This window comes from Barbatula barbatula, assembly GCF_947034865.1.
Source record: "Barbatula barbatula genome assembly, chromosome: 18".
In the NCBI taxonomy this organism is placed as follows: Eukaryota; Metazoa; Chordata; class Actinopteri; order Cypriniformes; family Nemacheilidae; genus Barbatula; species Barbatula barbatula.
The window spans coordinates 4,345,667-4,361,940 of NC_136781.1; the positions used below are offsets into that span (position 1 = coordinate 4,345,667).

At 38.6% G+C, this 16,274-nt stretch overlaps 1 protein-coding gene across 3 annotated transcripts; it reads right to left on the minus strand.

The window, feature by feature from the left end:
• Nucleotides 1-518: 518 nt before the first annotated feature.
• tspan17 (tetraspanin 17) lies at nucleotides 519-16,274 on the minus strand. 3 transcript variants are annotated; one of them, XR_013787939.1, is made up of 9 exons: nucleotides 15,820-16,274; nucleotides 9,333-9,383; nucleotides 8,160-8,306; nucleotides 7,358-7,528; nucleotides 6,455-6,580; nucleotides 6,111-6,158; nucleotides 4,324-4,440; nucleotides 2,411-3,997; nucleotides 519-2,060 (listed from the first exon to the last, which is right to left on the minus strand). XR_013787939.1 is itself a non-coding variant. In XM_079480195.1 (8 exons), exons 1-8 carry the CDS (start codon nucleotides 15,904-15,906, stop codon nucleotides 3,932-3,934), a joined length of 813 nt encoding a protein of 270 aa, XP_079336321.1. In that variant the 5' UTR covers nucleotides 15,907-16,252; the 3' UTR covers nucleotides 519-3,931. The 3 variants fall into 3 exon arrangements, 1 of the variants encoding a protein (XP_079336321.1); XR_013787940.1 differs by lacking the exon at nucleotides 519-2,060 and having other exon boundaries at nucleotides 3,556-3,642; nucleotides 3,809-3,997; nucleotides 15,820-16,207; XM_079480195.1 differs by having other exon boundaries at nucleotides 519-3,997; nucleotides 15,820-16,252.

Below are 16,274 nucleotides of genomic sequence, written 5' to 3' on the forward strand. Positions count from 1 at the left end.
TTGTTCATCCAAAATTGGGACGAACTGTCTCTTTAAGGGAATTGCTGCAGTTACAAATTGGCAATCTGTGTCGCCATCTAGTGGCAGCAAGTAAAATCTGGTAAAAACGTACTGTCTTTTTGTCACTCTACTGAACTTCCAATGACATGTTGTCAAAAAGCCAATTTGATATACATATTTGCATTATTTCATAACTCAATTTTTTATTTCTTTAAAAAAATGTACGATTTTATGAGGTTGAAATGTAAATCCGATATTTCAATGAATAACGCAAGCATTTTTTGTTACCTTCCTTCCATCGTAGCTTGCCATCAAAGTGTGTTCAAGTCCTGCTTTTACTTTGTATGACCTTGTGTGAAATGAGATTACATTACATAACCGCACATTACGATTAACGTATGATTGATAAATTGAATTTTAAAGCATTTCAGCTGGCAACAGCCCATCTGTTCTACCAGACACTGATGTTCAGTAATATATTTGACAGACTTTGCAGATTAATGACACTGAAAACCCAGAAGGTCGTAATTCAATTTTATTCTGAAAAAGAAAAGCTTGAAATATCTTGTAACATAGTTTACAGTGTAACAGACCACCCCCACAAGAAAAGTCCATTTGTGTACGCTCCCCAAAAAACTGAACATTTAAAATAAAAAAGAGACAGAAAACAGTGGCATTGCTAGGATGATTCCAAAAACGACTTGTGATCTTGTGACAACTTGTTTATAGAGAGAACATCCGTCCTTATGGGAGTCAGGTTAGTACAATCATGTAATGAAGAGCGGAAGAAATGCTTTGGGTTTACAAGTGCAATATTCATTATCCAGTTAAGAGGGTATGTTGGGTTATGTTAACGTGTTGTTGATGGATAATAAATGCCAAGTCGATAAACAAGTCCTCAACTTGACAGGACATCTTAGTACATCTGAGAACTGCTTGTTTGCAAAGACCAGAGTCCTGGAATAGTGCCGTCCATCATAGGACTATGATAGCTTTAACAAACAATCCATAATAAAAACATGCTGTAACCTAAGAAAGAGTCACTTTGAATGTATTTTTTTGCATTCTGTGACTGTTTTTCTTTTTGCAACATAGTTAAGCCAGCAACTTAAAATGAAACTGAGAAGATCTGCTCTATAAGATACTAAGTGTGGTTTACATCACTGTTAATGTACACAACGGCTGCACCGGAGTTATGACTCCCATAATAATCACCCTATAAGTGATTTCTCCACGATGAGGTAGAATCCAAAGATTTCTGTGAAGACACTTTGATAAATAGTAAGGGAATGTAAACAAAACAACATCTTAAAGGCTTTCGCAATTCATATTTCCAAGCGTTTAAAAGTGACAAGTGTCATGTCAAGCATGATGCTCAGCTAAAGATTAAGACTACATCTTGTAATCTTAAAAAAATATTCTGATTCGCATTGACCAATCACAAAACGTTCACCTTCCACACAGAATTAACCTCTGAAAGTTCTGTACAACTGTTAAACGTAGACGGTTTTAACTCCGATATATCTGTGCTTAAAGAGAAACATCTGAAATGATTCTAATGTAAAAACGACCACAGCTGGCATAGAAAACGGTCAGCGCAAAAGGCTGACTAGTTTTATAACCATCATCAAAGCGGTTTCGATGAACCAGCACACAAAAACTGCACAACGCAGTTCATAAGAAATCTGCCAATGCATGCACATGGAATGTCTAATTCACGAACACAGAACTATGCTTTTTCAGTTGTGTGCATTCAGTCCGACAAACATTAATGTTATTCATATCAGTGTGTCCATTGCACTTAGAAGGATAAATCATATGATATATAGAGTTGAAAGATGATCTTTACATTCATGGTATGCAAGAGGTCAGGTAAAGGGAACATTAAGATCCTTTGTTTTGAAAACAAATATGTACAAAAAAAGTCAATTGCATGACAAAAGCAGGATTCAGTTTTGAACCTAATCCTCACAAAAACAGGTCACGGGTCACAATTCAGTCCCCCAAAAATGTGCATAATGAGAATGAAGCCATTTTAGGACATTTTTGTTGAATTAATCCTGTTCTCCAATTTTCTTTCAACCAAATCTACTCTGATATATCCATATCTAACTTTGTGATGATAGCTGTTTATGTTTAATAATATGACAATATATTATCTCTTCTCTGGGCCATTATTTGTAGTCGCAATGATCTGTTAACTGTTCATCCTCAAGGAATATAACCTCTAAAAGAAGAATACTTTTATAATTGAATTAAATTTCTTAATTTTACTTCATGTTGTGCCCTAAATGCCCTTTAAGCACGATTATATTCTCAATATATCACAGCTTCTCATACATGGCTCAGATGTTCATATTTATCAATAATATATTTTTTCAATAATTCATTTTAATATCATTAAATTGACTTCATGTTCTTTAATCAAAATGCATATTTTTTTAGATTTTGGGTTAAACAATGTGCCCAATAAAGAATCATTTGGAAAAACAAGCGGAAAATAAGCATCATCCGCAGCATGTAATGTGTGTTCTGTGCATAATCGATTTGTTTCTTATATACACAGGCAGGAAGTGTCAGCAGGTCCCACCCGCCCCACCCAGCTCTCCCCGAGAGACCACAGAAGAGAAATCTCACATTTTTCTTTTCACAATATCACAGATTATAACTGAGCTTTTCAATCAGGTCTACATCAGATCAGATCAAGATACCGCACTCTCTAAATACAGAACATCTGTAGTGTATCATCATTCTTTCTACATTATTTATAACGTCATGGCTCAATATAGACTTTCTGAAGGTAGACGATTAACACAGCAAGGTCAAAACTAGCTGCTATGGCATTCACACATATGGGCATGTGCGCGCGCGCGTGTATAAGTAGGTCTGCATTATCATGCATTTTTTATGTCTGACAGCATGCAGAGAGTTAGACAGAGTGAGAGAGAGAGCGAATACAATATTTCTAAAGGCCAGTTGGGTGACCATGTGCTGTGTTACTGCCATAAGCCTTTTCTATCACATCTATAGGCCTCGAGGCAAGCGATCATATGCGCGGCTGATTCAATCTGTCGATTTCATGTGGTTTCTGCAAAGCAATCTGCGTGTTTGTGAGTAATATTAAGTGTATTTCCCCAAAAGAAATGTACATCTCTAATGATTTCCATAGAAAGTTCGGTTGGTTAGTATAGCGATGTGTGTCATATGCAGCATCATATGCATAATAACACATTGTTTTGTGTCACTAGAGCATTTCATTATAATCTAGCAAAGGGAAAATAAAGATTCTACAGCGATTAAACTGTTACAACCAACCAAAAAGCAATGAGGAGAAGTGACCAAAAAAGAATACTCCACCTCCCCAATAGTAGTGGTAGAACAAAAAAAAGCATTACGTGTAATGATCAAGTACATCGTTCTGATGTGGCCGCCCCTGCCCAACAGAGGGGCGATCAGAGGTAAGAGTCCGACTGCCCATCATCTCGTACGGCCGACGGACAGAAGGCCGCGTAAAAAGCTGAACCCAGCCACGCTGCAATAAGGCTTTGTTTAGCTCCCGGCTCCTCTGTTTGAAGTATCAGTGGTTGTTTTAGATTCTTCTCCATATGCTAGTCATCCACAGGTCAATGAAAACATAATCCGCTTAACAATAAAAGAGACGGGAATTAGCGTTTTGAGATCACAGCTTGATCCGAGTATGTCATCTCGACTCCTCCTGGGAAGCGTCTGTAAGAGCTTGTTTTCATGAAAGAAACCACAAAGAGAAAATAATTATAGATGGAGAGTCCATTTTGTACAGTCAGCTTACATTAAACGTCCACAGGGTTAGGAGGGCAGAATCTTCCCAGCTCTGTGGCCTGTAAACAGCGCTCCTTTGCATTTAGCTCTCTGCCATGATCTAAAGAAGTCTCCTCTCGACCCCTGCAAAGGGTCACCAGTTAGCTTTCACCGCTCTGACGTCACTCACAAGGTTCTGAGCCAGGCATATCCCAAAAATCTGCAAAATGAAAAGTTAAAACGTCAAATAAGCGTTACTTAAACGTTAATAAACGTCAGTGTTTGCTTACATTTTGAAGCTTGTTTTTATATCGTTACAATATAAATTTATTGTTAGCGACTTTCTGTGATGCAAGAAAACCACAGAGACCTTCAAAATTATGCAGAAATCTGGTGTGAGTTTGGAGTTAAACCAGAAGGTGGCAGTGTGACCTACATTCCTGTGATACCATTTCAAATTTCCAGAAAAAGCAAAAAAAAGTGCATTCATAGTTACGTTGTCACCGTAAACTGTATCGCTTCACCATCCAAATGCATTCTGCTCACCTGTAACAACGCGATACCCACGAAAATCCCAGCCACAATGATCAGATTGTCCTGAAGCCACTTTTCGAACTGCCCCACGCAGCCCTTGGTATAAATGTACCTCTGTTGGTCCAGCTCCTATTCAAATATTTAAAATAGCAATTGTTTGTTAAATGTCAAACTGAAATAAGTAACTAAATCTTCGAGCAGGGCATGTTGCTCATCTCTCCGAGCTGACCTTTAGTCTTTACACAAGTCCAGGAAAAACAAATAGGCCTTCACCTGGTAAGACCTGTGCACTAATCTTTTTCCTGAACAAATATCCTCTCGGCAACACTGGAGGTAGTCACTCCTACGCTAAACAGATGAAATGTCACACAGATTATGTCCACCCCATATCATCAAACAAGATCCAGTTTGTATTACACAGCCGTACAAGAATGTCTTCAGCAACTGTCTATAGGATTCTGGGAAGGCAGATGTAATTTCATGTAATTTAGGGTTGACGGTGACATTTAAAGGAGAAGAAAAGATTAAGCCACAAACTCCAGCTATTGTGAGCCATGCAAACATGTTCCCCATTGAATCTATTGTTCCCTCAGGGAAGAAGACACAAAAGATGTTGGTAATGTACCTCTAAACCTGTAGGAAGTGAGAGGGATTTAGAGATGAATGACGAAAAACTGCTGGAGGATTTATCTACGATCTTTGGATGACATTCTTTTGTACTTCCAAGTCCATTACAAAGTTCCAAGCAATGTGGAGCATTAAAAAAGATTCTTCGAGTAGGTGTTGTTTGATTATGTGTGATGTGTTTTGAGTTGGAAGTCACAATAGGCAATTTAAAAAGAAATGGAACGAAATCCAGACAATGAATGTTGTGATTGTTATGGTGTGAGACATTGCTGTAGGTGCCCACCCTTATGAAAACTAACCATGTTTTTTGTAGTAAAAGTGTAGTGAGCATGGATTTACAGTAAACATGTTCTTGTTTGTTTTAACTGCGGTAAAACCATCTGCGGTCTGTCCATAAAAATCACCCCTTCTCTCTGAAACATGAACAAACATCAGAGGGTTTATTGAAATTTCTGTGAAAATTTATAATATCTCATCAAAATGTCCAATCAGAGTTCCAACTATGAGAAGATTTGTGGCTTGTCACCCAATCTGGTTCAGGAAGCTTGTCTAGTATCCCTAGTAACTCCTAAACTTATTCCAGGGAAGGCCCCATTTATTACGTAAGGTCTTTATACACCTCTGAAGACATAGTTATGTATAGTATATTGCATTTATTTCAAAAGATCCTCCAAAAAATGACACAGTGGACCAACGGGTAGAAGTATTGTTTATAGTTAGTTCATGTTAGCTAATGCATTAACTAGTGCTGTCATATAAAAAACCTTATTATAGTGTATATATAGATACTGCTTCTGTATAGATTGGATCTAAAGGTGAACCAAGACTGCGTGTATCCATGGATACAGAAGCAGTTCTCTGCACCCACGGTTCACCACTGTCTCTCAATGGCACAGTGTCACTCCACCCATACTGACAAACACAGGGCTGGCAGAACCCGCTGACTGAACAATTACAGAGCTCCACTATTTCCAGTGGCTAAAACTAGAAGCTAATTATCACTTTTAAAGGCTTAAACTGTTATTAAGGAGCCGAACAAGAGGAACTTCTTTAGAAAGTCTCTCAACCCTTCTGTGTTCCCTGCTGAGGGTATTCTGAACACTGCCTTCCCTATCTCGACATGATTCATGTAAAGGATGTATGGACAATCTGCCTACGGATAACAGACTCACCCCTTGAAGCCGGACATCATAGCCGCACTGTGTATTCAGGACATCCTCCTAGAGAGACCAAGGGAGCATTTTAGTTTGAAGGACACTTATAGTTACATCTAACAATCCTTAATGTTTAGGATATAAAAATGAACCATTGCGCTACACCCCCAAGATACATTCGGTGTTCATTCAGTCTTCTCCAGAACACATTAAGTCTTTTAATAACCTTATGAATGTATTTAATATATGTTCGGCAAATTCAGCTGTCAAGAACACAAAGCACACAGCCCGGAGGGTGAAGTGTGAAAGTGCTGAAACAGGAGCAAAGAGCATGTGTTTAACAGGTGCAGTGACTCACTCACCGCAGGGTCTTTGACGCAACAGGAAAAGGGAACGCCACATTTCTCCCGGCTGGGGTTTAAGTCCGTGCAGTTGAAATAGATGTTCATGTTCCAGTCGTTCGGCCCATGTGCACCACAGCACGACCACTGATGTGATACATGACAACATGAGTAACATTATCATCCTCACAGCTGTCATTCACAATAAAGTCTCATAAATTAGTAATCTTTTTTTTATTGAAATTGGGATATACAAGGGGCTATTTCGTAAAGTTCAGAATCTTTTGAACAAAATGACAAAGTATAAAATGTGCTTTAAATACGTTCTTTGCATTCTCACTAATGTAAGCAACAATAAGCATCACTAAAAATTGTTGTAATTTTTCAGAACCTCGCCCTTAATCGTGTACTTTTTCTTTTAAATAACAGTATGCGGTGGAAAAGAGGTTTTAGGACACTTTGTCTTGCCATGATTAATGCTTTGGTGTGCGTGCAATAAACACAATTCATATTTTTACACTTCCTTTTGTCCTAAGAAATGAAATTGTGAAAAGTTCTATATCAATAAAATCGACTTTATTGTGATGCAAAAAGAAAAAAGGATTCACGAGATGACAGAGAATCCTTCCTTTTAAGAATACTCTTCCCTGATACTGCAGTTTCCTTGGTAACCTTTAATAAAGCTTTATTGTAACGATTTATAAAATTGTTTTTTTTATTGTTAACTGTTTGTGTTATTTTGAATGATAATATAATCAGTAACATAAAAATGCATGCAGTTGAAAATCGCTAGATATGACTAAAAAGGCATCTCCTATTCAAAACACATTTATATATCCTTATTCAAAGTGTAGACCTAAACATAATACAGTACACGATGTTCCCCATCACAGCAGAAAATGAGAGAGGCTGACTCTGACTCACGTATTCTTGAGCGAAGTCAATAAGGTTCTGGAGATCAATGTCATCCCGATAGGCTTTAACATTGTTGTTGATAAAGAAGTTCAGCTGGTCTTTGATCCAGTCTTTAAACACAAATGCTAAAATACCAGCTGTGAGCTCTAGGAAAAAGATGAGCCCCAGAAACACTGAGAACTAGAGGAGAAAACACACAGAGACAGTGGAATTAGAATCAGATTACCATGTTCGTCCTGCTAAATATCCCTGATCTTATTCCACACGGATTATGTGTGTTGCTATTGGGTTACTCTTTAGAGGTGCTGTGCTGTGTGGAAGTATTACAACACTTTCTGTGTAATAACTTAATTTAAATTAAATTCTTAGATTTGGGAACTAATAAACCTTGAAAAGGCGTAACAATTTGAACCGTTTCGGGCACAACGGTGCACTGTAGAACCAACCAACTTGCAAAATGTTATCCCTACAAAGATAAATAAGTAACTTGAACAAATAGTTTTTAATTAAAAGTGTAAAATTGTTTCGCATATACTAAACAGAATTAGCCTAAACATAAAATAAAATGTTTATGTTTATATTATATTAAACGTAAAATGTGTATATTTTTCAATAGCCAATCCATATTCTATATTTATGTTCAGCCAAAAAACAATATTTTGTCGTTGTTACAACTAATGACTTCCACGTCATTTTTTAAGTTGGGTGAACTTCAGTCTCTGTTTGTCAAGTGAACTCAAAAACGTGCTTGTGATAGGTTGCCTTATTAATTTAAGTTGACTCAACTATTTTTATACAGTGTGACACTCACAAATTTGAGCAGGAACGTGTTTTCCCGGAGCGCGCCGATGCATCCGGCAAATCCGAGGATGAACATTACCCCCCCTACCACGATGAAGAGCCATACAGGGTCGAAACCGCCCAGATCTGTGATGGAGGAAATGTTTGACAGCACTCCCTGTGGGCCAGACACATCAGACAGAATTGCTGTGAGTTTATAGCGTGACCCTAAAATCCTTTACCACCTGCCAAGCCGCCGCATTTGTTTGGACAAATCTCCACAGGGATCCGTACTTTTCAAGTCTGGCTCTGTACACAAGGGTAAAATCTTACTGTGACCTCAGAACGAAACGTACGCTGTCACCGAATATATACACAATTTCGTTTTGTCCATTTTATCCCTCTTTTAACGTTTATTTAAAATGAACATCATTTGCATCAAATTAAATTAAAACCCACTTTAACTACAAATGCGTTTTTCGGCGATCGACATTGAGCGAATTAAAAATGAACCACATTGTTAATTATTTACATGGTTTCGCCAAGGTGTTCCCTAATTGGATGACATTAATACAAACTGCCATATGGTCTACAAGTGTCAGAGCAATCAACCACCCAATATGAGTAATTTCCACCATATTTATCAGCCAATTGACTTTTACGTTAATTAAGTCACCTCGAATTAGTATGAATAAATTACGTTCACCTTTCGTCTATGGATGCATAACAGCGAGGCTGACCTTTGGAGAGGAACGACGAATCAGAGACATGATAAATCTCAAACCTTTTTAGGTTACTGTTACAGGCGTGTCGCAAAAAAAACATAACAGTGACATTAAACTGCTGGGAAAATAAAGCACGCCACCCATATGCTCCAATGTGTCACGGTTTTACGAGGAAAACGCAGACATAAAGAGGGGAAAAGGTGTCATGGAGAGTCTCCGTACAGCGTTTAATCTGTTGCAGGCAAAAAAGAATCTTACTTCACTTTCAGCAGAATAAAATGCGAAGCCCAACAGATATTAATTATACTGCTTAAGCGGGCAGTCTGAATGAGACAACGGGGGGAATTCTGGGTAACTTGTACTGGTAAATAGTGCTGTTGTCCACTCCGCTATTTGTGTCCTAAGATTGTTGCTTGGCCATCCTCGTGGATAACGAAATTAAGAATTTGAAGAACCCTTGTGTAACTCTGTATACTTGCCTTTTCTGCCCATGCCCACAGTGCAATAGCGAGAAATGCGGCACCCAGCAACTGCAACACACAAGAACAAAACAGAATCCATCACATTTAAGCCACTTACGCAATTCATTCCTGCTCGAGGTTAGTGGTGTGCAGAGAGCACAGCATTATCTGACAGCAACCTGAGAAAAAGAATTTTGGTGGAGTTTCAGTCAAAGATCCGGAAAGTGGAGATCTTTGGCGTAGGATTCCTGAGAGGGAGCCAAGACTTGTTTTTACTTGAACGAGAGAAATGACTTGGATGTGTTGCTATAACTACTTACAGGAACCAGTGTTTTTTTAGCATTAGCGGATTACTGTATTCTTTATGATTTGGAATGTCTGTCCAGTAACAAGTCAGCGAAAAGTCAGAGACGAAGCAATTTCTCCAACTTTAACCTTTTGTTGACAGACACACGCACAAAAAACATCGTAGAAACTGCTGTCATTTTTCATAGATATAAAACTGAGGTATCATTAATAATTATTAACCGCTACGATAAACATCACTTGATTTGACGGTTTCAGCGGCAACAACATAAACAAACATTACGTGGCCCAAACTTAACTTCCGGTAGACATCCACAAAATATCGTTTTAATTTAATCAAATTAATATACAACAAAATATTCATATAAATTAAATATATTTTAAAAATAATTTTTTAACAACCAAACACAAACTAGACGTTAACCTCTGGCCGGGCGCGTGCGTTAATTTCACAGCAATTTTTGTCTGTTCCACAAACAGCTTGTAAAGTACCACATCATATCAAATAGCAGGTCTCAACGCTAAGGATTTTTTAATCCTCAATGCTAAAAGAAAAAAAGTGTATTATGCTGCTGTCCCTTAAGAGATGCACGGATCTAACATAATGTAACACATTCGTTTTCTTCCCGTAAGATATAATTGATACATTTTTACCAGGATACTTGTTAATATTGACGTTTTGGCGTGAAAGAGAATTCAATTCAGAATTTTGCCGCTCACGTATTTACGTATTTCGTAAGAACCGAATCCAGTCTTCTTTTGCATCTTCTTGAGATTATTTAAATGGGGAAGTCTTAAAAACGTACAAATTAGAATTTTCCATGACGATAAAGCACTGGCCCGAATAAGTTACTTCTTATTCTTTTTACACAACAGTCAACCTTTTGTGAAACAGAAAGGTTTTCTTATGTTAAAGAATAGAAACCATTAAGACAAAAAAATGGTTTTTCAATGGAATCGTGAGACACCTTTATCTTAGTCATAGTGTATCATATCATATCGTGTTAAAATCCAACACATATAGTCTAGAGGGGAATAAAATCGGTGCATGACCCAGGTCAGACTCAAACCTCCATCTCCTACTTTAGCACCCTAACCATTAGACTAGACCAAAGCAGTTTTCAGATTTAGTCCGATACCTCTCACAACATTATTGTCTTTTACTTTGCTTTAACGTGTTAAATACAACTACACAGAAGCCAGTCCAACAACAGCCCTCTGAAAGGTGTGTGTTTGTGTGTGTGTTTATGTTCCTGCGGCATGAGGAACATAAAAGAAAACATATGAGAAAGAAGGTGAAAGTCAGAGGTCGAATATCAACAGCCACAAATCCCCTAATCCCATTTCCCTGAGGTCTCCATTAATCCTATTGGATGGTGGTGACAGAGCTAGACCAGTGATCCACTGAACAACTCAGTACAGCAGTGCAGAATCCCTAAACCCCATCGTGAAGACAAGGGCCTATGTCCTCCATCGCTTTGTTTCTTGATCCGTGTTGTGTGGGGAGAGTTGTCCCAGCTGTGTGGATATCTGGCACATATAGCTATTCTGGCCAATCAGAGTCAAGCTGCCTGCTATCATAGGAACGAGATTATAATACTTACAGTATCTCTGTATTATGGCAAGCGCAGGCTTTGCCATATACACTCTTGGCATAAACTCTCGACTCTCTGACAGTAAGCAGAAGCACTTTTTCCACCAGCTGGTACTTCTATAAGAACAGCTTTTGCTGTTGAAATGCTTTTCGTAAGCCTTGTGACATCGTTATCTTTATTTATTAAAGACCGTTTGCATGGAAGCATTTAATTCGGAAACTCAGACTAGTGTTCTGGATTTACATTTATGTGCATATTTTAGGTTAGCGACTTGAGCAAATCCTGAAACAGAAATTTTAAACTCAAAGGCTATCCTCAAAAATGAAACAACTGATATATTTGACTCATCCTCGTGGCATTCCAAACCTGTGTGACTTTCTTCTGCAGGACACTAAAGGAGATATTTTGAAGAACGTTGATAACCAAACAACACCTCTGAGACATTTCTCAAAATATCTTCTTTTGTATTCCACAGATAAAAAGAACGAGGGTGAATAAATGACAGAATTTTACATTTAGGGTGAACTATCCCTTTAAAGATCACAACACAGATGAACAACTACAATTCAAAAATGTCATGTTTAATCTTCTAAACGGAGTAGAACATTAAAATAAATGTTAAATTAAAGAAAAGTCCACACCACACCTATAACAGTAAAACAAATGGGATGATATTGGGATCACTTCCGTGAGACATTGACAGCCAATCAAAAAGGGCTCACGCATGTAAAATGTAAAACTTCATAAACAAAGTTATTTTGTTAACTATAATCATTATTATTATAGTAATTTTATTTGGTGTGAACAGGGACAAAACTCATCCCACGCTTGCTACAGTGCTACAGACATGAATGATGCAGGTTTGTTGATGAGAGCTTTTATTGATTTCAGATTTTATCTTCTGGTGGACGACAAAGTATGTGGAAAAATGACCTATTTTAAAAGATTGACTTTAGCTATGTATAGGAACCAGAATATCACAGAGATGAGGAAATATGCCCTTTTATCCTGTGCAAATATCCAAAACGGCCTTGCAACCAAATAACAACGCTCTGGCAACCACCCAAACAAATCAGCATCAACACATCTATGTTTTGTGCAATAAACATGACAATTCCTTTCAGAGAATGCTAAATGCATTGTTGACATTATAAGGTCAGGTTTAGGTATACAGCAAGAAACAATGCAAATTGATTTTGGTTCTAAAAGATTTTCCTCTGGCCAGGTTTATGGAAATTTTGATGACTAGTTCATAGTTTCCAAGACAGGGGAGATATCTTGTGATTTTCTACACTCCATCTCAGGGACGAATCTGCAACACTCCCTGACAACATAAGTCCTATAATATATTAAAGGGATAGTCCACCCAAAAATGAAAATTCTGCCACAATTAAGTCATCCTCAAGATGTTTGGCTGAACACAAAGAAAGATTGACATTTCTGGGGCACCATTGACTACCAAAGAAGAAAAATATATAGATTTTCCTTTGTTGTTCTTCTTTTGTGTTTAACAGGACAAACAGTTCAAGGGCACCTTTGACTACCATTTTTTGACTACCACAGAAATCTCAGTTCCTAACATTCTTCTAAATATCTTTCTTTGCGTTCAACAGAACAGGTTCGAAATGCTGCGTTGAGTAATTTTTATTTTCGGGTGAAGTTTCCCTTTAAAACAATGCGCAACGACAGCATGCTTTATGTCATCAATGCTAATATCAGCCGAGGCTCAATATCAGCACATGATGGTTTGTTTTTAATAATTGATGGAACAGCGTGAGTCTCTGGGTTGATTCATCCGCGTTTGAGTGAAAATGAGTCAATGTGGGGCGTGTGTGTTAGTGTGAATGGGGCCTGCTGGGAAATGGCATGGAAATAAACTCCCTCGCAGAGGAACAGAGGAAGAGGGGGAACGGACATGTGGTTCCCATCTGCCACATGAACCTGGAGGATATGAAGAGGAAAAATATACAAAAACACGCACAAACACGAGCTCACGCAAGGCCACACCAGCACACAAAACACTTGCGCCCTGCGCGCTGCTAACTTCACAAATTTGCAATCTTTTGTTTAAAATATGCACTCGGCAAACACACCGAGTGTGCAAACAAACACTGCAGTCAAATGGTTTTGTTGTATGGGGGGCAGCGTGCGCGACAATAGCCGCCAAACAAAGCATTGAATGGGGTTTAATGAAACACACAAGACCTCAGCTCTCTAGCTTCTCGGATGCTCTGGGAAGCAAGAGACTCCTCTCACGCATGCCATTCCCTCGCCCCAAACATCTTCATTTGAACACAAGACAAGGAGCCTCGAATGTAGAGAGGAGGAGAAGATTTTGACGAGGAGAAATTAAAGGGTGCCGGGGTGGCCGGAATGGAGGGAATGTCAGGATGTCCCTGCAAAGCCTCTCGGGTAGATATCAGACTCTGGTTAGAAAGCAAGACAGCTGTAATTACAGGCCATCAGCCTCACACTCAAGCTCCTGAGCTGAATGATGTAGTCTGTAGGGATCAGATAGGTTTCAGCTAAATCATGCTGTCTCCACTTTAAACCAATCAGACGGGCATTACACAGAACGGGCACGCAGGTGTCAAAAAGTCTCCAAAGACGAAGGAGTCAATAGACAATAGGTTTTTAAACAAGGTGGGAGGGTTCATATGAGGCGGGGGGACGAGAAGACATCAGGCCTCGGTTTATTAAAGCAAGCATCACTATTACTATGAATCATCTGAGGGTTAAAACCCTTTGAGTAATAGTGTGAAACTAAACCAGAACTGTTAGTGACACATGAATGAAATGGGTAGTCCTTAACCGCCTAACGAAAATTAACCGTGGCTTTATTGTAGTAAAAGTGTAGTGAACCATGTTTCTTGGTTGAACTAGTTAACACGTGTTAGTATAGTTTTACAAAAAACGTTATGGTTAAAGTATGGTTACTGTAGAATGACAATGTGTAATTTGTGGTTACTTTGATTTGACTACAAATACCATAGTTCAAGTATGATTATTGTAGTAAAAGCATGGTTAGTTTGAGTGAGCACTTAAACGAGTAGATCATCCAAAAATAAAAAGTCATGTACTTAGCTTTCGGCTGAACACAAAAAATATATATTTTGAAGAACGCTGGTCACCAAACAACACGTTGACTTCAATTGTATAGGCACAAAACCATTGAAACATCTCTCATAGAAGTAAGATTCTTATACAGGTTTTGAATGACATGAGGGTGAAAACGGACAGAATTTTTGTGTGAATTGTCCCTTTAAAAGTAAGGCATGCAATTGCTGCAAAATGTAACATATAACACACAATAATAAGGTCTGGAACACACTTGGGGTGCCCTCTTTTGACATGGTGGTATGCATCCAGCCAGCACACCCTAGCAACAGACACACAGACAAACACTACTCCGTTTAAATAATGGAATTTGACTTCAATCGAACCAGAAAAACTTGAGATTCCAGGAGTTTTTCTGGTCAATACGGTCTAAGTTTCAACTCGACAAAGCAGGCTGTCTATAATGTGGCCACAATGGCATTATGAATGTCTGCGGATCATTATGCACGGCTAACATTTCAGACGGGACAACATTAATGCGTGAGGGGACCCATTACGAACACGCCCGACAAAGAGATATTCAAAACGCCATTCCACACAAACAAATGAAAAGAAACCAGGCCAAAATTTATGACATCAATACCCTTACTAGAAACAAGCTTAAACTTAGTCACAGATGCTTCCCGGACCAAGCGCTTCCTTCAATCTCACGTTCCCTCACTATCATACGTACAAACCACACTGGAACCGAACAATGTGATGAGTTCATCATCACAATGAGGTAATAAAGAAACATCAGTGTTAATTATACTGAGAAAAAAATCAACACTCAATGCAAGCAAGATTCTCTGGCGAAATTCATAAAATGAGTCAGGCTAGCTGGAAAAAACATGTATTACAAAAATCATACGCCATATGGTCAGATGAATAGATAAAGAATACGTCCATTATAAACGATGTTTACTTTTATCGTTTGTCTTTACAGTTAACATCACCGATAGACTTTGTTGTTCCAAATCACTGGGAGTTCAAGTTCACTGCAAAAAGATAGAAATAAATACATCAATTACAATACATAAATGGAAAAAAGCGTAATGTGCTGTTAACCCAAGATCCCTCATCCGAGAATAATTGACTCTGTCCACTCTGAATGGGATGTATCGGACGAGATAAGGTATAGTAATGAGATCCAACAATACCATTGTGATCAAATCCCAATGGAAGCAGGTAGTCTTCAACCTAAATGAGCATTTGAATGCCTATTCGACTTCATGCAAAAGAGACGATTTCCATACAGAAAAAGACAATATTCCCAATCATAGAAGAGATGGTTCCCATACAGAAGAACGTGTAAGGACACATCAAACCAAATACAAATCTATTCACGTAACATGAACATTGTCTATCCCGTTGAACTTGTTTTGCAATTCGGAGTTGTTCAGATCACTGAAAACACAATGAGTATCCCTCATCCCTGCTACGAAGGCAGCTGCAATAAAGGAAATGAAATTGACATGCAGGTCCGTGCGTTAAAATACAAAGCTTACCCAAAATATGATGTTGAATCCGAATAAGAAGTATTTAACACAGCAGCTGACCTCTGCTCCTTTAAAGTGATGCTGTTTTCTGCTCATTTTGTCCGGGCCAGCTCACGCTGTCGGGTTGATTCAACGACCAGCAGCGAAAAACTAACGTTAACGGATTTGAGACAAACTCTCAGTGATTCGTGCATCTATATTTGACGCGAGGAGGCTGCGAGCCCCGCTTGACGAAAAATCATCAATACATCGCGAACCACAACAACACGCCGTCAACATTCGCCTTTATACAGATCTCAAGCCGTTGTTCGACATTGATGCTCCGGGTCCCCGCTGATAAACCCCCGGCGCTTCGGATTGCTGTCATTGAATGCGTTTGATATTTTAACCTTGTTGTGAACGATGAAAACAATCCCGATCAGCCTAACAATCCAGCGGGAGCAATGAAGCGCGACACGGCAATC

Excerpts from the sequence above, each read along its gene's own strand:
- tspan17 (XM_079480195.1), bottom strand. The coding sequence starts at position 15,906 with ATGAGCAGAAAACAGCATCACTTTAAAGGAGCAGAGGTCAGCTGCTGT. Across the intron at positions 6,581-7,357 it reads TTGACTTCGCTCAAGAATAC|TGGTCGTGCTGTGGTGCACA; the intron begins GTGAGTCAGAGT and ends GTATCACATCAG. Across the intron at positions 3,998-4,323 it reads TGGGTATCGCGTTGTTACAG|ATTTTTGGGATATGCCTGGC; the intron begins GTGAGCAGAATG and ends TTCATTTTGCAG.